This window comes from Castor canadensis, chromosome 13, assembly GCF_047511655.1.
Source record: "Castor canadensis chromosome 13, mCasCan1.hap1v2, whole genome shotgun sequence".
In the NCBI taxonomy this organism is placed as follows: Eukaryota; Metazoa; Chordata; class Mammalia; order Rodentia; family Castoridae; genus Castor; species Castor canadensis.
In genome coordinates, this window is record NC_133398.1 from 28,400,928 (window position 1) to 28,421,981 (window position 21,054).

Here is a 21,054-nt window from a genome sequence, read left to right on the forward strand (position 1 = left end):
AAACTATTCCATAAAATACACTAAGGGAAGATATGTTTGCAATCCATGAAGCCAGTATTAATTACCTTGATGCCAAAACTGCATAAAGACATGACAAGAAAAAAACAAAAAACAAACTACAGACCTTTCTGTAGTTTCCTTTCTGACCACAAATGCAAAATTCCTCAATAAAATGCTTGCAAACTGAATTCAACATATTTATAAGATTATACACCATGACTGAACTAGTTCTGTACCAGGAATGCAAGGATGGTTCAAAAGTACACAAATTCTTGAACTTAACACAACATATAAATAGAGTGAAGGACAAACATCACATGATCATTTCAATAGAAAAAGAAAAGGTCTTTGACAAATTCAACACCCCTTCATGAAAGAAGCCCTAAAGAAACTAGGAACAGAAGGATTATACCTCAAAATAATAAACGCTACATCTGACAAACCTGCAGCCAACATTACACTGAATAGGGAAAAACTGAAAGCATTTCCTCTAAAATCAGGAATGAGAAAAGGATGTACATTCTCTCCACTGTTGCTCAATACAATTCTTAAATTCTTAGTCAAAGCAATAAAGCAACAAATAAGATGTATGCAAATAGAATAAAAGTCAGAGTATCCCTATTTGCAGATGATACACTATACTTAAAAGACCCTAAAGACTCCACCAGAAAATGCTTAAATCTGATAAACCATACCAGCAAAGTAGCAGGATACAAAATCAACATACAAAAAAAATCAGTAGTTCTTATATATACCAATAATGAAATGATGAGAAGAAAATCAGAAAAATCATCTGATTCACAATAGCCTAGCAAACAAACGGACAAACAAAATCACCTAGCAATGAACCTAACCAAAGAGGCAAAAGACCTAATGAAAACTATAAAATACTAGAAGAAGAAATTTAAGAAGACACTAGACAATAGAAACACACTCATGTTCATGGATTAGTACAATTGATACTATGAAAATAACCATATTACCCAGGTGATCTATAGAGTCAATATAATTCCTATCAAAATTTCAATGACATTCTTCAGAGAAATAGAAAAAAAATCCTAAAATTTATATGTAAGTGCAAAAGACCCTGAATAGTCAAAACAATTCTTAGCAAAAAGAGCAGTGCTGGAGGTATCACAATATCAGAATTCAAATAGTACTTCTATTAGTAACAAAAACAGTATGGTACCGGCAGAAATATAGATATGTAGACCAATGGAATGGAACAGGGAATTCAGAAATAAACTCACACCCCTACAGCCATCTGATTCTCAACAAAGGAACCAAAAACTTATGTTGAAGAAAAGTGCTGGGAAAGCTAGATGTCAACATGTAGAAGACGGACACTAGATCCCTTTCTCTTATTCTGTCCAAAAATCAATCCAAAATGGATCAAAGACCTTAATGCAAGCCCCGAAAATTTGAAAGTACTAGGGGAAAGCACTTCAAGACGTTAACAACATTTTGTTTGTTTGGCGACACTGGAGTTTGAACTCAGGGCTTCACACTTGCTAGTCAGGTACTCTACCATTTAAGCCATGCCCCCAACCACTTTCGCTTTAGAAATTTTCAAGATAGGGTCTTGTGTTTTTTGCCCAGGGCTGGAGTCAGAGTGAAATCCTCCCTCATAGCTGAGACCACAGACATGTACTACTATGCCTGGTTTACTGACTGAGATGGGGTCTTACTAACATTTTTTGCCCAGGATGTCCAAGAACTATGATCCTCCTGACCTCTGTCTCCTGAGAATATACGATCGCAGGCATGAGCCACACGCCTGGCTATTTTTTTTTATTAGCACATATTAATTATACAAAAGGGTTTCATTGGGAACCCCTTTTTACTGTGATAAAATTTGCCTCTTCTAATAATCTTTCTTACCTTCCCCCCCTTTTTAAACAATTTTAAGGTTTAATTTTTCTATTTTCCTAGATGCATATGAAGTACTTCCATCATATTCACCTATCTCACCTCTGCTGGTTGCTGTTCCCAAACAATCCCTGGTTTAGATTCCTGTCATTCATTCCTTACAGTCTAGATTCTGCATATAAGAGAGAACACACCACATTTGTCTTTCTCAGTCTGGCTAATACACCTAACATGATGATCTCCAGTTACATCCATTTTCCTGCAAATAACATAATTTTGTTTTTCTTTATGGCTGAATAATACTCCATTGTGTGTGTGTGTGTGTGTGTGTGTGTGTGTGTGTGTACATATATTTTCTTTATCTGTTTATTGGTGGATGGGCATCTGGGCTAATTCCATAGTTAGATCATTGTGAATAGTGCTGTTATAAACATGGGTGTGCAGGTATATTGACTGTATGCTGACTTACATTCCTTTGAATATATATCCAGGAGTAGTATAATACATATATATATATATATATATATATATATATATATGTATATATATATATATCTCATAGAACACTATTTTTAGGTTCTTGAGGAAACTGTACTGATTTCCATTATGGCTGCACTAATTTACAATCCCACCAACAGTGTAAGGGTTCCTTTCCTTGTCTCCCACATGCTCAGCATATTTGTTGTTTGTTTTCTTGATGATAGTCATTCTGACTGGGGTGACATGGAATATTAGTGTTGCTTTGATTCACATTTACCTAACAGGGAATTTATTCTTCACGTATTTATTGGACATTTGTACTTCTTCTTTTGAGAACTGTCTCTTTAATTCATTTTCCCATTTATTGATTGGATTGTTTGTTGTTTTGGTGTTTAGTTTTGTGAGTTCTTTATATATTTTGTATATTAGTCCCCTGTTATATAAATATCTGGCAAAGATTTTCTCCTATTCTTTAAATTATTTCTTAACTCTGGTAATTGTTCCCTTGGCTATGCAGAAGCTTTTTAATTTGATACAACTCCATTTGTCAATTTTTGTTCTTATTTCCTGAGCAACTTAAGTCTTATTCAAAAAGGCATTACCAGGGATGGAGGCATTGTACAAGTGATACAGCACTTCTCTAATAAGCACAAGGCCCTGAGTTCAAACCACAGTACCACCAAAAACCAGAAAGGTATTACCTACACATATATCTTCAAGGGTTTCCTGTATATTTTCCTGTAGCAGTTTCAAAGTTTCAGATTTACATTAAAATCTGTGAGCCAGGCTCACATCTATAATCCCAACTACTTGGGAAGCATAGACCAAGATAAATGCAGCTCAAGGCCAGTCCAAAAACACAAGACCCCATTCCAGAAATAATAAAAGCAAAAAGGGGTGGGGTGGGGGCCAAGTGAGTGCTTTCTAGGCAAGACACCGAGTTTAAAACCCTAGTGTGGCAAAAAAAAAAAAAAAAAACCCTCAAACTGGGAACAACTCAAATATCCTTCAATTGGTGAACAGATAAACTGGCATATTCATACAAGGAAGTACTATTCATCAATAAGAACAATCGCTGACACATGTAACAACATGGACACATCCTTAATGCCAGTACCAAAGGAAAGCAGACAAACTCAAAAGTCTGTAACACTGTATAAATCCACAGAGTCCACTAAAACAACAAAACTGTAGTTGTGTTTTTTCTACTAGCCTAGAAATACACCAGCTGTTGCTGGTAGAAGTGGAGGGATTTGACTACAAAGGGGCAGCTTCAGGGAATTTTCAGATGTGACAGAACCATCTGTACTCTGATGGTGGTGGAGATTCCACCACTCCATGCATCTGTCAAAGCTCATATAACTGCATAATATCAGCAACAAAATTACCGATGTTACAATTACTAATACAACTAAGAAATATTTTTTTTAAAGTACATGGGATCCACATAATTAGCACTCCAATACATGAAATACTAAGGGAATCCCAGGTATCATGTGAGGGAGATCTCAAGTTGACAGCTTTGGAACAGGCCTGGAGAGTGTCCAGTCCCAATCAGAGGGGTAGGAAATGTCTTCAAGAAACTGAAACACAAAGAACCCCTAAAGTATCTGAGCTTACTCATACCTAGGTGAGAGTTTAAAAGTCAATCAATAAGTGCGTAGAAAACAAGGTAAACAGCAGAACAAGGCAACTATCATCTCCAAGGGCAACAAATTATGAAATACTATATAATTCAGCTGAGGTCATTTACTTAGTCATGATGTATTCATGGAAAACCTGCAGCAGAGTAAGGCTGACCCCCCTGGAGGTATGTGCATGGACTGGGGGCAAAGGATGGTGTTAAATGCTAAATTTTCACCTTCCAGAATAGAGGCTGAAATTAATGTTGAAAACTAAAGAATGAGGAGGTAGCCATGCAAGCATGTTAGAGATAGGGAGGGAAGAGCAAAAGGAATTAACTCAAAGATTTAAAAGTGATGGCCAGGGTTGGTAGAGTGGCTCAAGTGGTACCACTTGCTTGCTGCCTAGGAAGCATGAGGCCCTGAGTTCAAACCCCAGCACCTTAAAAAAAAAAAGATAAGACTAAAAGTGATGGCCACAGAGCAGTGTAAAGTGGAGGAGGGGAGGCATTTTGTTGTTTTAAATGACAAGAACACTTAAAATGTTTAGCTCTTTAAAATATATGTATAAATAGCTTTATAAAAATAAAAACCAAAGCATAAGGAAAAAAGTGGGGGCCTAGAATATCAAAGGATCTAGAAACATTTAGGAATGGTTGTATAAACTACGTTTAAGACATACACGTACACTCACACAACTTGGCACGTATTAAAGACTGATTCCAACTTTTCATTCTGTCTGGCTAATAAATACAGAATCAGGATCAATAGGGCTGGCAGAGTGGTTCAAATGGTAGAGTGCCCCTAGCAAACGTGAGGCCTTGAGTTCAAACCCCGGTACTGTCAAAAAAAAAAACCTAAACAGAATCATGATCAATAAAGTAACATGAACACAGCACTCAGTAAGAAATTTCAAATGACTAAGAGTAGAGTTAACTGTCTCAGGAAGCAGCCAGTTCTCGTGCTAGAAGAGTTAAGTAGAGCCTAAGCAAAATCCATTTAGGGGACATAAAAGTCATGCCTACCTTGATGGGTTATGCTGCAGACCTCTTCAGTCTATGACAACTGTGCAATTCCACAGAAGGATCCAATGTAATAACTTCCTTTAAATTAGTACCCTTCCAAAATAGGACTAGAAATGCTGGTAGGTGATGAAGCTTGGGGCACCTAGTACATTTGTGCTTCCTCTCACATTTACTTCACCACCACTTCTTTTTAACTTCCAATTTTTTACTTCAAAAATCTTGAAATATATTTATATTGGATTATAACTCACCTAAAATATTCTTTGAAGCAGATGAGGTGTAAGTACTTTTAAAAGTAGAAGAGAAAATGCATATCTGAGTGGGAGAAAGATGTAAGATAGACAAGGTGGTCTAATGTAGTGGAGAGAAACAAATTTAAGATCTGGGGATCCCTGAATCCACTCTGGACCCTGTGTTTCAGTGGCCATGGATCACTGAACAGGTATGAAACTTCAGGGCCATGACAAGAGCACTTGGGTTTCCTTGTAGGGTGAAAGGGCAGGGATCTATGTCTCAAATGTCAAAGAGCAGCAAGAGTCACCAGAGATTAGTCAAGAACAAATACTTTTGATGTGTTCTGCTTTAAATAAAGCTTCTAAGTCTTTCTCCATCAAAAAGCAAATATCACATCTTAGCTTAAATGTTAGTCATTTCAACATGAAAATTATAATATTGAACATACTACGGGCACCATCATTTCTACAGGACTGCCTCAAGAGTCAGTGGACTTGTCTATGTGCACCTACAGCTTTGTTATTTTCTACTCATGGACAATAGTTTTTCTTTCACTCTGTATCACTAGATACAATAAATTTACTCTAAGTTTGCTGAGCTCCATCCTCACCAGCATAGATACAAATTGTAGCTCAAGAACAATGTTTAAGTTCCTTTAGGACACTTTTGTATTTGTAGCTCTGTTTCAAAAATTTGTTTGGAATTTAACAAGAAATTATCAACTTATAGCTTGTAACCAGAGTAATGTTCAACTGTTGAAGAAACAGAGATTCAGTTTGTCCTCTCACCTTGACAAAGACCCAACTGCCCTTTATAGTGTCTCCCCTAATGACATTTAGGAATGGTTTTATACACACACAGACACACAATCACACAACCTGGCACACATTACAGGCCAATTTTAGCTTTTCACTCTACCTGGCTAATAGGCACAGAATCAGGACCAACAATAAAGTTACACAGACACACAGCTACATACTTTTAAACAGGAAGACTCATTCTTTTGTTAAACCCAGCAGTAAGCAGCCCCAACAGCACAAGAGTCAATAAATGTTGAATAGAACCAACACATGTAGCCAGCTTGGAATTTTCTTTTTATTCTACTGACATTCTTGATTCTTTTGCTTTTTATTTCTAGCATCTTCTCCTTGGCTGTGTGGATTCCTTGACTCCAGCGCTCATCAGAAACAAGAGTCGTTTTTGCAGTGCTACAGATGTCCACCCTTCCTGGTGGCCCTTTGAACAGTATATTTAGGATCTAGAGCTGTCCCCACTCCGCTCTTCTGGCCCATCTCAGACAGGCTCTGGGATGGGCCAGAAGAGCTTTTATCATGCCTGTGCACTGTGAGCCAGTAATAACAGAGTGTTTGGAGTAGGGCCAGGGAAGGGACAGAAGGGAAGGGAAGCACTTGTCCTTATAAATCTATTGATCTGTGCCAACTGACCTGGCATACTTAGGTGTTGATAAGGTTCAGAGGTCCCTATTATGAGGCTTTTTTTTTTTCCTTTGACTTGCTAGTATTAAGTTTTAACCAAGACTTCAATATAATTTAGGTAACAAGGTCAAGTTCAAAAGCCCAGAACTAACTTAAACATTCTGAATAATGAACTGTTTTAAGTTTCAGGCTCACTTCCATTTCTCTCCATTAAGAGGTTATATTTAATAGTAATCTCAACAAATATCATTAGCAGCATAAACTTAAGTTTTACTCTCTGAAAGCCTCATCCACTTCACATTTGTTCATCATTAATTGAGAACCTATTATCTGCTTATGCCCATATAACACCAACTCAGTCTTCCACTTATTCCCCCAAAAAAACAGAATTTGATTAGCAGGTCCCATCTCTGGATGGCCATGTGGAATGTTACATGATCACTGTAACTGCCCATAGTCTCTCTGCAACAGACCTGGAGAAAAGATGAAAAACCCAAGTCCAGGTGGCACTTGGCCTAGGTGGCACCACAGCAGTGCAAAGTCTCAAGTATCAAGCTTGAAGCTTCCCTTTGTAAGCAACTTAACCTAATTTCCTTGCAGATCTCAAACGCATATGAAAAACAATGAGGCCCATGAAAGGTTTTTAAGTTGATACTTGAGTGACTTGTAACTTATTTACATGATTTAGCCCATATTTTAAAAGTACACATTGAAGTTTGTGACGTGCTTTGACTCTTTCAAATCTGTGGAGTAGTAAGAGGTACCTGATCCAATCATGCTCACTTTTGTGGCCACTCAGGAGAATGAAACTGAGAAGCAACACCTCAAGCAGGTTTCACAAAGTCTGCTCTGCAGGACAATCAGTAGTTCAAGACATAATGGGACTAAAATGTAAGGATGCATAAATTCAATGAAGGCCAGATAAACAGAGTTAAAGTGATTTCCTGGAGTGGTGGTGAGGAAATGACCCTTAATATATTAACTAACACAAGTATGACTTTTTCAAAGTGGGGAAGAATTGGGGAGGTGGTATAGAGTGCACAATTAGTTCCCAAAGTCTTCTGACCTCAGAACCCATTTGTGAAGGAACATCTTGTAGCCCCCATGCTTTCCCATACATAACTGAGTACGCCCTGATTAAGGTATTCTCACAGAAGTTAACATTTGTATCTTTAAATGGGGCAATGTGAAACAATTCCTACCAAAGCAGAAAGCTAGTAAGCAGCAGCTCCTTTCTGGCCAGAGCTCCCCCTGCCCCTTCTGCTGGTTACTACTGCAAAAGAAACATGTTTCCACTTAGTCTTGGCTTACTTTCTCAGATAACTAAACTAGAAACTTTAAAAAAGTATCACTAAAAGCTGAATTGCATTCACTTTTAAAATGAAGTCTTATTAAAGTACTATTTCCAAAACTTTATAACTAAAATCTGCTTCAAATGCCAGTGTATATTCCAAAATGTTTTCTTGATGAAAGAATACTTAATATGCTAGACTTCAAAATTTGATGCTTTGAAATTATTTTTCAATACTTGATGCTTTCAGAATTTGAAAATATGGAATCATATGCAAAACATATCTGGAAGAACATCTGGGGGTAGCAAGCAGGGATGAAACTCTTTTAAATATGCTACTTTTAAAGTAAAGCTTGGTTTAAAAGGAAAAAGGATAAAAGAAGAAACAAAAGAAAAAACTTGCAACTCTGCCCTGGTGGTGAGAACCTCTGCATTTGAAATTTGATCTTAATGTGTGTGCTAATAATTTGTGCTACAGAGCCAACTTCATTGTGGCCATTTTCTTCACCCTATCCTTTCTTACTGCTCTCTGGAGACTTGTTGAAAGGCAGTGTTAAATAACATGAGCATCAATTACATTAACCCTCTCAGAGGCCACAGATCTACAAAGGCTGAGTAAACATGCAAATATATGCTCCACATTTAAAACTGTATTCTCACCATGGTGGTATACTGCTATAATCCCAGCATTCTGGAGGCTGAGGCAAGAGGATTGTGCATTAGAGGCCAGCCAGTGCTACACAGTGAGTCCCTCTTTAAAAAAAAAAAAAGAAAGAAAGAAAAGAAAAAAAAAAGAACAAAACCTGTATTCTCTAGAATTAGTAAGTTAAGGAGAAAGGACACAATTTTAGTCACATTTAGTACTTACTGCCATGATAAACTTGTTCAGATTTAAGTTCTTAGAAGAAAATGAAGAGGGACACAGCAGCCCGTGGAATCTCAAATTTTATGAAAACCACCTATGCAGCAGACTCTGCTCCAAATTGTCATACTCTGACCACTAGTTTGAGGTATGTGATTTAAAACTAACCAAAAATAAGTAGCACAAGCAATCTCTGAACTTAAATGACAAAAGTGCATATCTAAGGTGTATTCAATATATCTAAATGTAGTTCTTAGTACAGTAGAGGGAAGATAGTATTGCAGGAAGTGCTTCAGGCTTTGCACTACTTTACACTACTTGGGTGAACTTGAACAAGCTACCTGACCTCTCTGGGGCTCATTTTCTTCATCTGTAAAATGGGGCCAACACAGGTACCCATCTCAAAGTTGTGAAAATAAAATGGGAAATGTATTTAAGCAATTAGTCCAGGACCTTCCAAACAGTAAGCAACCCCAACCCACCCATAGAGACTGGCCATCATTCCTCCCTGTGCTCACTGCCTAGCTGTCTGCTAACCCCTGTGCCCCCATCCTTAAAGCATCTCCTCCATGCTCATTATGAAGAACATTTTCTGACATCCAGGTGAGTCTCCAGTTGACTGTGGAATCAACATCAGCATCACTCAACTCAAACCAAACAAAATCAAATATCCCTCTTCTTTATCCATCATATCCAGATTAAGTTAGGAAAGTTATTTCAAATCCATAACATCTCTTCTGTTTCCCATTTACACTTTAGTTTGGGTTCACAACAGCTTCCTGGGTAGTCTCTGCCTTCCATTTCTCCCCCTTCAGGCACAGGCACACTATTAATCTTCTTTAAGCCAATCTCATAAACCTCTCCATGGCTGCTCATTTCTCTACCCTCCAAATATGAATGCCTTTCCTACTCATAAGGTCTCTTCTCTAGTTGAGTCTCCTTCTCATACAACACACAGTAACTTATGCTTCCTTGCCTTGATTCAAGATGTCCTTTCAATTGGAATGGTCTTTCTCTCCCTTTCTACTAAACTCTGTCTATCCTCACTTTTTTTTTTCTTTTTTGGTGGTGGTTCTGGGGTTTGAACTCAGGGATGTGAGCCTCCTAAGAAGGTGCTCTGCCACTTGAGCCACACTCCCAGCCCTTTTTGCTTTATTTTTCAGATGAGGTCTCACATTTTGGCCCAGGCAGTCTGGATCATGATCCTCCTACTTACACATCCCATGTTGCTAGGACTACAGACATGTAGTGTGGTGACACTTAGCTTATTTGCTAAGGTGGGGGGAGAGGGGGGTCTCACAAACTTTTGCCTGAGCTGGCAGTGAACTGCTTACGGTCTTCTACTCTTTTAAACCCATCATTCCAGTCCAGACCATGTCATTTTCAGGAGGCCTACTCCCTGACTATTCCATCCTTTCTTGATTTCCCTATTCCTTTAGCTCATAACCACTCACCTTCAGCTCATTATTATTGCTGTTTCATTCTTGGCACTCATCTCCCTGACACAATTTTAACTCTTTTGGAAGCCAGGGTTTCTAGCCCAAAACTCAAACACAGGAGTTTTTTTTTTTAAAGGGGGATAAGTGGCTATGATAACATGAGATTTAGTTTATATTAACATGGTAATTTTTTAGATATTTTCATGGCTTGTACAGTTTGCTACAAGCCTATGAGGTAGATGTTATTATTGCTTGTGTTTTCCTGCTGGTGAAACTGAGGCACCAAAGACTTAAAATTTTGGCCCAAATAACCCAGCTGGTGACAGAACTGAGATTCAAATCCATCTGGTCTGGCTAGAGCCCATACTACTGTCAGTACATATGGAGTCCAATCCTCTGGATTCCAATAGCCCTTTAGAAAAGGGGCTTCTTCCTCCAAAGAAGGCAAAAGGCCACTTGCCCATTAGTTGGGAATCAAGTATTGTAATAGACTAATTCAAATAAATCTTATATTTAGGAAAGGAAGAAAGTTTTATGCCAGAAATGTTTAAATTTTAACTCTTTTGCAATTGTAAGTAATGCTAATGCTAAATAAGTATAGTAATTGTATTACTTTAATTTTGGGTTACTAAATAAAGGATGTCAACTTTTTAAATGGCTTTTAATGTACATTGTTAAGCAGTATCCCAAGAGGGTCATTCCAATTTATCCAGAAAAATCAATAAAGTGTATTTAAGTCAAAACCACACAGGTAACTAATAGTTCTGTTAATGTCCACCAAAGTTACAAGTGTAAAAGGGGCCTCAATTCTTTAGTCTTAGTAGTGAGAATGAACATATTTACAAGTTATTTCTCTTTCTCTCAGTTGTCCATTGCAGAGATGCATCTGGCATACCAAGAAAGCTCTTTAGAGATATTCTAAATAATGATTTGACTCTCCAGTTTTATTATCGCTTATAAGAAAAAAATAAAATTAAACAGGTAAATAAAAAGAGGTACTCCTTTTACTTCCTTAGTCTAATATATTATATTCAGTATTATAGCTCCATAAGTATATCAGGTAGTGATGGAAAGAAAAGGAAGGAAAATGAAAATTTTAGGAAAAATTTTCCCTAAAAAGGGAAAAATGAATGCCGATCAGATAAACACAGACAGAAGGAGAAGTGAGAAGACTCAGAAAAGAAAATTGAGAGCTAGAGTTGGAAGAGATTCTCATAACCCTTGGCTCGCTTGGTAACCACAGCTTGCAGAAATACTAACCAAGTACTTAACCACTACTGCAACCTCAGATGCTCTTCTTTATCTGAAGGTGTCTTTGGGTCAGACTGGGAAAGAGGCAGTGGGAGTGGGCAAATGACAAAGACGGGTTTCTGCAGTGAATAGTCTTCTTACTGGGGGTAAGAAGACAACTTCATGACTTTCAACTAGGAACTGTGAAAGCTTTATAGTGGAGCTGTAAGCAAAGTGTTAAGAAACACTATAGAAGTGTGATTTCATAGGCAGAAGAAAATGGCAAAACTATGTAGCAGATACTACTGGTGCCCTACACCATCATCTTCCCAAGAAATAGCATTTTGCCTTACTGGAAAAGACTTACTTCTGTTCTAGTATTGCTTCACCCCGTTTGACTCAGAGGGATATCCTGGTTAGTCTAAACCAATTACTAGGGTACATTGGTTTCCCTTGCTAAATGTTGTTTAGGGATGAGTATGCAGCTCCCCCACACATACCCCACCTCTCAATTCCTATTAAAGGAAAACCAGTGGAGATTGTTAGCTCAGCAAAAGCCTGTCAGAAAGGCCACAACTATGTCAGGATCAGGAGGGGTGCTAAGTCAGGAAAAGTTATTTTCGTTACAACAATGTAAATCAGGAGAAAACCTCCTTGACATAACCAAGCACTGAACTAACCACCTGTACCTGGAAGGCCCCACACCCACCCAGGTTTACAAGAGATGTCTCCTTAATGTTTCCAGTATTTATGCAGATTTAAGGGTGTTTTGTTTATTTCTTACAGCTGAGATACACCCCAGGAGCCTTAGGATGATGAATCTTATGCCATCCTGATCACCACTATATTATCACAATGCTATTTACAAAAGTTAACTTTACTTAAGTTAGCTACAACTTAAACATCCTGAAGGAACTACCTCTTTTCAATTTTCTCTTTTTCTGTCTTCCTTACTTGACATTATACAAATGTATCTAGAAATAAAATACTTCTGATTAACAATTTTCAGTGTACCTAGCAAACCTTAAAAATTGGAATAAAAAAATCATTTTTAAGAGTTTCTCTACTAAATGTAGTTGGTTATGGTATGTCAGAGAGAGTACCTAAAAGGAGTAATGGTGTTATTTTTGCAAAATAAAACCCCAACAGTTTATTAAACCAGTATTTATTAAGTTCAATTATACAACTATTGCTATATTATGAAATTAGAAGAGGCCAGCAAGGGAGAAAAAACTACCCCCCCACACACTGAATAATGCAAATCTTTTTTAATAACTGAATTTAATACAAAGCATAAATGAAAATTTGGAAAATCATGTTATGTTTTATTTCAAATAAGAAAACAAAAAGTACCAAATGGGAATATTGCTACATCAAAAACTTTAACAACAGAATTAAGCACAAGCTGATTAAGAGAGTACTGAAATTTTTGTTGAGACTCTTCTAAGAAAGAATTCGGTATTAAAAAAAAAAATTCCATATTGAATTTTAAAGGACCAGAGTTGCTAAGGCAGTTTATTCATATCCACTACTAAAAGGAAAGAGAGTATTTGTTAATTCATTTAAATATTTCTTAAGTACCTACCATGCACTGGTACCAGTTAAACACAGAGAATGGCAGCAATAAACAAAACAGACAAGATCCTTTCTCTATCAACACGATCTGGAACAAGGATCAGCAAACATTCTCAGTAAAGGGCCATAGAGAAAATATTTATGTTTGCACACCATAAGGTCTCTGTCACAAATACTCAATTCCATCACCGGAATAGGAAAGCAGCTACAGACAATAAGTAAATGAATAAGTATGGCTGTGTCCCAGCAAAACTTTACTTGTGGACAATGATATTTAAATTTCATATAATTTTCATTAAATGTTCTTTGGATTTGTTTTAACCATTTGAAAATGCAAATACCACTCTTAGCTTGCAAGCCATAAGAAAAAAGTTTAGCAGGTCAGATTTGGTGCATGGGCTATAGTTTGCCAAATCATGGTGTACACATTGATAGTAACTGTATAATTAGATTCTTATTGTTATTAAGTGCTCAAAGGGAAAACATAAGGCTACTGGGAATTTAATGAGTAGACATGGCCTGGTTTGAAGGGTCAAAAAACCCTTTTCCAAGGAAGTGAATTTTTAGGCTGCAACTTAAGGTAATCAGCCAAAGGCCAGGGAGAAAAGCAAAGAGTCTTCTAAGCAAGTGAGAAGTACATTCTAAAGCCTTAAAGAGGAAAGCTTATATGACTGACCAAAGAACCTGTGAGGCTAAAGCACAGGAGTAAAGAAAAGCATGGAAAGATGATGCTGCAGAGAAGGGGCCAGTCCAAACAGGGTTGTATGGGCCAGGCTAAGGGATTCTGGTCTTCATCTCAAAAGCAATGGGAAACCACTGAGTTTTTGTTTGTTTTGGCAGTATTGAGGTTTGAACTCAAGGCCTCATGTTTGCTAGGCAGGCGCTCTACCACTTGAGCCACTCCACCAGTGCACCACTAAGCAGTTTTAAGCATGAGAAACACAATCAATCAGTTCTGGAGTTTTCAAAGATCATTAAGACTGCAGTATGAGATCAGAAGGGAGCACGCATGGATGCAGGAAGACAGATCTATAACCAAGGCAATGCTGGAGATGATAAGACTGGACTGGTGTGCTGACAGTGAAATTGAGAAGGTAAGAGACAAGGTGTGGTGACTAGCTAGGAAGAATAGAAGGCAGGCTTCCCCCATGACTCAGGTATCCACACAAAGACATTGATATCATTCGGTGAACTAGACATACTGAAACAGACATAGGGGTTAGGACAGGGAACAAATTTTAAGTTCGATTTCAGTTTTAGACATTCTGAGTGTAGTTGCCTGTACAAGGTTCTAGTGTCAACAGTTGTTTATAACAAAGTTTGTTTCAATTCAGTGATTCGGTTTGGGAATTGCCAGCATACAGACTGTAACTAAAACCAGTGAAGGAGATGAAATCACCTAGAGAAGGGGTAAGGAACAATGGTTTTGAGTCTTTGTGGCAATTGAGAATCACCAGGGGAACTTTACAAATTTTTGTTGTCCAAGCAGCACTCCAGGACCAATTAAAGCAGAATCTCTAAGACTGGAACCTAGACATCAGTATTTTTTAAAATTTCTCCAAGTGATTCTAATGAATAGCCAAGATTGAGAAGAAACGAACTAAATTAAGAACTAACAAGAGCAAAAGATTACGAGATTAAGTAGACCTCTAGTCCCAGCTACTTCATGACATGTCTCTCTGACCTCAGCCACTTCATATTTTTAAGTTCTAGTTTGGAGCAACAGAAAAGTGAGACAGAAATACTGGTTTATCTAATATCTACTATAGTCTCCAAAATCCAATCCAAGCTTACAAAACTGAAATATTTCATCCTTCCTTTGTAGTTTGAGGAGGAAGATAGCTAGAGAAACAATCAACCAATTATCAGTGGCAGAATGTATTCTTATAAATAATTATTTTCCCAAGCCAATAGCATTTTTAAATGAGAGTTGTCAACATATCAAATAGTATCTGATAGTATTTGGTTAAGTCTGAAAGCATTCTCAGTGGACAGGCTTTGCTATGTTACATGTTATTCCCCAGTTGGTAATTACAGCAGGTTCAAAATGGTGACATGAAATTTAACTTGGAGGGCTGGGAGTATGGCTCAAGTGATAAAGCACCTGCCCGCCAAGTTCGAGGTTCTTAGTTCAGATCCCAGTACCAGAAAAAAAAAATTAACTTGAAAATTCTTTAACTCAAAATTGACCATTTCTTTTGATTAATTAATTGTTGTACTGGGGGTACATTGTGACATTTACAAAAGTTCTTACAATACACCATAGTTGAATTCAGCCCCTCCATCATTCTCCTTTAACCCCTCTCCCTCCAAAATAGACCATTTCTAAAGATTTTTTTAAAGTGACCTGCAATTTAGAATTTAGGAACTATGCATATGAGCATCAAAGAAAAAGCACATAATTCAGATTCAGAAGTTCTGAGCTAATGTTTAGCTCTATTGCTCTGTGACTTCTCCAAGTCTCAATTTCTTCAGCTATAAAATGGGAGTAAAATCAACTTGAAAACATAAAAAATGTTTGTGAAAAATAACCATATAAAAAGTATTCCCATTTCTCCATTACTTTCTAGGCAATTTTGACATCAACTTTTGACTTGCATATTTTGAGGAGTGGAACAGCACAGTATTTATGCCATAACTGTTTTGCTCCTTAGAGCAAGCTTACTTTGCAGGTCCTATTTTAATTGAACCTAAGTCTCCTGTTGATAATTTCCTCTATACTCTTCAAACTTCATTTCTACCATCTGCTTACAATTCCACAAAGCAGGTGTAGACTACAGTATTATTAAAGTTCTGTTAGTGCACAGTTAACATACTCAAATGGTAACCAGTTCCTGTGAACCACTTCTGATTGTTTTCATTACTCTCAAAACATGGTAAGAGTGCTTTTAAAAAAAAAGGCAGTTAAATACCTAGCCCTCGATTTGAAGACGCTGGGAGAAGACAATACACAAAAGTCTTCTGAAGTCAGGCAGACAAGGGGTAACTCGTTCAACTGGAAAGATTCTCTTCTATCCCTCTCTCAATTTCTAAGGTTAGACCTGAAGGACACAGAACTTCAGAGCACTTGCAAAATCTCCTGGCCTCCAAAAGCACTGCTGTGAGGAATAATGATCTAGCCATTAGTGACAAAGACTTACAGCAATTTGCTAAGTAATCTTTCAAAAGCCTCCTTCACTTAAACTGGTCTGTCGATGGGAAAGAACATTTAATAAATCTGAAGATTTACATGTGAACTTTAAAGTTTAACATTACAAGAATAGAAATTATGTCAGGTTATAACAAAAGAAAGGAATTATGGAGAGATGGGAGTAAATTTTAAGAGTCTTAGGAAGGATTAGTGCTGTAAAAAGAAACTCAAAACTATCTTACTTTAATGTTCCCTTCAAAAGGACTTTTAGGCAAAAGGTATCATGTATTGGCTTGTTTTGAGCAATTACTAAACAATGTATAATGGAGGTCACTAATAAAAAAATTTCAAAACCTGAATTCTGTAAGAGCCTTAGCTCACTCAACACTTAAGATTATTAGATGTACATATTTGATACAGCACAAATTACTGTGCCAATAATATGTTCCTTCAACAATGAAATACTAGTATAGAATGTGACACATTTCACCCTTCTTAAATTTAAATCTGAAGACAGGATTAGTATTTTGATGGGAAATTACGATCCCCAGACACAGCCAAGAAAATGAAAATACCAGGACAGCTTACAAGAAATGAAAGTTTGGAAGACCATTAAACTCTTTTATGAACGTCTACAACATGGCAAGAGACTACAAGGGGAAATAAATTATATTTCAAAAGCAAGTCCCTATTACAAAAAGAAACATATTTTATTTACAGTGATAAAGTCTACCAGGGCTTCAAAGTTGCTGATGACACCGCTGAGAAAAGCTTAAGCTGGGCTGTAGATTACCTCAAAGCAGGTGGTTTTGACTTTGCAGACAAGCTCCTTTAAGATATTACAACTACTGCCTCAACTAAAATATACACATTGAGCAAGTTAACGGGAGAACAGGAAAAAAACCTGCTCTATTTTAAAAGCTAATGGTATCACTGATAGAACGTATAAGAATGAGTATGGGAAAGGCAGGCAAATTTTAATTTATATAGTTCAGGTTTGAGTTCAGAAGAGAATGGCATGTTGGAATTAATCAACCAGACAGTGGAAATGAAACATAGGTCAGGGTTGGATTCATACTCAATGTTACTTGCCAGCCAGATGTCCAAATTTGTGTGTATACATTCTGGTAAATGACTACTGCTTAGCAACTATTATGTACACGGTACAGTTAGACACTGCAGCAAATACAAAAATAGGAAAACAAAAGCAGTCCCTATACTCAAGAAACTCACAATTCAGTAGAAAGGATGAAATAAACATATTCTGCCTGAAATACATTTGAGGCCTCTAAGAGAGGCTCAGTAGATGAAGGTTTACATATGGAGAAGATTTAAAGTTGCATCCCTATTTTGTTTGAACATAACACATATAGATATTGTGATATTCTAATTCTTGATGCTTCTGGGAGGAGACTGCTAACACTTTATAAATGAAGAATTATGCCAAACATCTCAAAAAAAAAAAAAAGGATGACCAGCTCCTTGGCACAAAAATCTGCCTCCTTAATGCTCCACTGAACACTACAAGTCCCTGAAGCTGAACTCAAAGGCATGTGACAGCTGCTGATTGGCTATAGGGCTATAGGAATCCACAGAAAAAAATGTACCCCTTGGGTGCATGACATGCATCTTGTCTGTAAAACATGGATGAAGGAAACAGTGGCTGCGAGAGGAGGAAAAGTCAAAAAGAATGTATGTGCAGGATGTTGAGAAGTATGATGTGGACCTAGACAAATGCAAGGCCCACCATCTATTTAAAGTTCTGGTGCAGAATCCATCCCTACCAAATTAAATGTTTCATGCACTGAACAAGCCACCCATAAACTATCAATACTTTCCTGTCTAAACAGCATTTCACCACCAAAAGACAATGCAAAGTAACCCAATTCTGAAAAAGAAGGCAATCTGAAAGATATCTCTTTGGTGAAAATTATATTTAGGTAAATATTAGATGAGCAGTACCCAACTAAATGTCCCCTCCCCAAAATCCTTAACCAGTTGAATGTTATGTGTACCACCTTCATATGTTAACAAGAAAACCCTGATCCAGCCTTCCCTAACACCAACCACACTCAGTTCTTGTTTGCTATTCTAACTGAATAGGAAGGTTTAACTAAACCAATCAGCATAAGAAATGGACAAATAGGGACAAATATCTAATAAAACATAAATGTCCTCCAATCATCTGGAATTCTTGTCATTTTCTCTCTAGCAGATCTCAGATTTTCAGAACAAGTATGCAGGTTATTTAAAACTGAGTTATATATAGTCATTTAGCAGCAGCAAAATAATTCTGGCATTATCACAGATGCTAGATCTCTGGGGGAAATTTTTCCCCAAACTAACAATTTTTTTCTTCACCAAAAACCAACCAGCCTATTTCTATAAACAAGAGCCTGTTTCTCAACCCACCCCCCCCCCACAAAAAAAGAAAGAAAACAAACAAATCACAGTCACTGTTAAATTCTACGCTAATGAAACTGTGGAGATTACATCCCAGGCGTTGTCAGAGCCTATTTTTCATACACCACCACCAGACAGTTTGATGCAGTATTCTTGATTGCTTTTTACCGTATTTGTAAATACACTCACTAATCCACTAAATTAGGTAATTTACAAACAGGTCCTCTCAGTTATTAAGTGGCCAGCAGTCAAGTTCTATTACATTTGATCCTTACACAGTTGTTTAAAACATTTCCACCCAGGTTTAGGGCTCGGATCGGAAAGAGAGAAGGAGGTTAGCGAAATTTGGATGGGGGCAGGGTGGAAGCTGGGAGAAATCTCTGCATCTCAGCCCTCCGCGACAACATTCAGCCAGTGCCCACAGAAAAACTAAATTCGGCCCCTCTTCCTCCTGTTACACTGGCAACAAAGAGGGAGTTTCCGTAACGCGCCCGTCACCCACCAGGTACCCAATCTCCTTCCCAGCCCAGCCTCGGCGCGCGCTCCCGCAGGGGCCTGGGGTTGCGGAGAGGCCGCGGTGCCCGGGGTCAAGGCATTAGGGGGGATGGGGTGGGAAGCCAGCTGGTGGCATCTGAGAAATGGGCCGTGGAAGGGTTCCCGGACTCGCTGGAACACTTGAGCCCGGCCGGGGCGGGGGACGGCGGGCAAGGGGAAAGAATAGAGCAGAAACTGGAAATAGGTGGGAGAGGTGAAGAGCCCAAGCTGGGGGTACACAGAAAACAGTCGGAGGGTGGCGGGGTGACTCCACGGCGGAGGGAAGAGAGAAGCAAGGCCCGGACGGCGAGGACAGCGGATGCCACCTGGGGCAGAGGAGGCGCCCGTGGAGCCTCAACCTGCAGGCGGCGGGACGGGCCGCTCAGGTGTGACCGGGAGGAGGAGGCCAAGTCGGGAAAGGGCCGGAGCGAGCTGAGCGCGCACCGGGGGCCGCGAAGAGGCGCCTGCGGTCGGCAGCTGCCGGAGCATCTGCGGGACGCGCGGGAGGGACAGGCGCGAGGGGATCTCGGAGCGCGCGGAGGGCGAAGGGAGGCATCCGGACGGACGGCCCGGAGGCGGGAGCACCCTCACCTGCGCGGCGGAGGCGGAGCTGCAGCAGCCCATGGCGGGGCCGGGGGGAGCCCGGAGGCGGCGCCGGGCGCGCAGCTACGCCCCGGAGCCCCTCGGCATGCGAGCCGGCGGGCGCCCGGGGAGGGCGCGGCCTGGCCCCGCACGACTTGGCGACGACGACGGCGGCGGCGAGTACTCAGGAGGCGGCGCGGCTCGGGGCAGGCGCCGGCCACATCCCCCGGCGGCGGCGGCGGCGGCGCTGCTCCTGCTCTGCTCCTGCTGCTGCAGCTGCTTCCCAGCGGAAAGGGGCGGGCGGCGGCGGCGGCACCTCCCCCTATCCCCCGCCTCCCACCACCCGCGCCCAGTCCCTCTCCCGCTCCCTCTCCCCGGCTGCCGCCTCCTCAGCGCGGTGCGCGTCTCCCATCAGACTCCCCGCCCCCAGTGCAGCGCCGCGCGAACTGCAGGGCGGCGGCAGCCAGAACGCGGCCGGGCCTTTGGACGTGCGGTGGAGCTTGCGCGACTCCGGGCCCATTTCGCGGTGACACCGAGACTGAGCGCTGCCTCGGGGCGAGAGGGCGTCTAGGGCGAGGCGCTCAAGAAGCTGGCTGGCTCGCCGTCTAAATGGAACCGGGCTGCTTCCGGACCCTGAGGGCACTGCGCTGCCACCGGCGGGCTCTCCCTCTCCCCGCGGGGCAAGCTGCAGCGTTCCCTGGTGACTGCCGCTTTGTCGGCTGCGTACAAAAATCAGTCTTCCCTGAAGAAGGAATAGGTGATAGAAGACGAGGAGAAAGAACCAACTGTTGCTACTGTCCCCATTTTGCTGATGTGGAAACTAAGCCTCGGAGGGAATTGAGAGCGTTGTGGAATGCACCCAAGTCGAGCTTGTAATGAGCCGGAAATGGGGAAGAGGCTCAAGTCAAAACCATGTTAGATCTGAACTGAACTGACTTCTACAAGGTAGTCCGCAAGAAAAGCAGTAATGGGTATCCACTCATAAAATATTTATGAAGAGTCTAAGTTCTAGTACCTTATAGGCACTGAAAATAAAGAGGTGAACAAAAGTGGCAAAGTTCCTGCTCTCTTACAAGTCCCTGAGGCTAAAATTAATACACTCCGGGGGTAGCAACAGGTTGGAATAGACATGGTCACTACCTTCAAAAAATGGTCAACCCAAGAATCTTCAGAAATAGTGACAGGTGAAAAAAAAAAAAACATTTAAAAGGTGGCAGGAATAAAACTAAAGATCGTGGTTAATTGTAACAGAACCATGTACCGAGCCTGTTACAAGCCTCTTCACATCTCATTTCATCCTGTCAAGTGTCTCAGACAGAATCCGTCATAAAAAACAAAAAAC

General features: G+C 39.8%; 1 protein-coding gene across 3 annotated transcripts in view; it reads right to left on the reverse strand.

The window, feature by feature from the left end:
• The window catches only part of Slc44a1 (solute carrier family 44 member 1), a 215,032-nt gene extending 195,158 nt beyond the window's left edge, over window positions 1-19,874 (reverse strand). For 2 of the 3 annotated variants that reach the window (XM_074051339.1, XM_074051338.1), the window contains exon 1: window positions 19,722-19,873. In XM_074051339.1, coding sequence (XP_073907440.1) covers window positions 19,722-19,754 — 33 coding nt within the window. In that variant the 5' untranslated portion in view covers window positions 19,755-19,873. Of the gene's footprint in view, window positions 1-19,721 lie in introns of all 3 variants that reach the window. The other variant, XM_074051337.1, reaches the window with a different exon arrangement.
• Window positions 19,875-21,054: the final 1,180 nt, after the last annotated feature.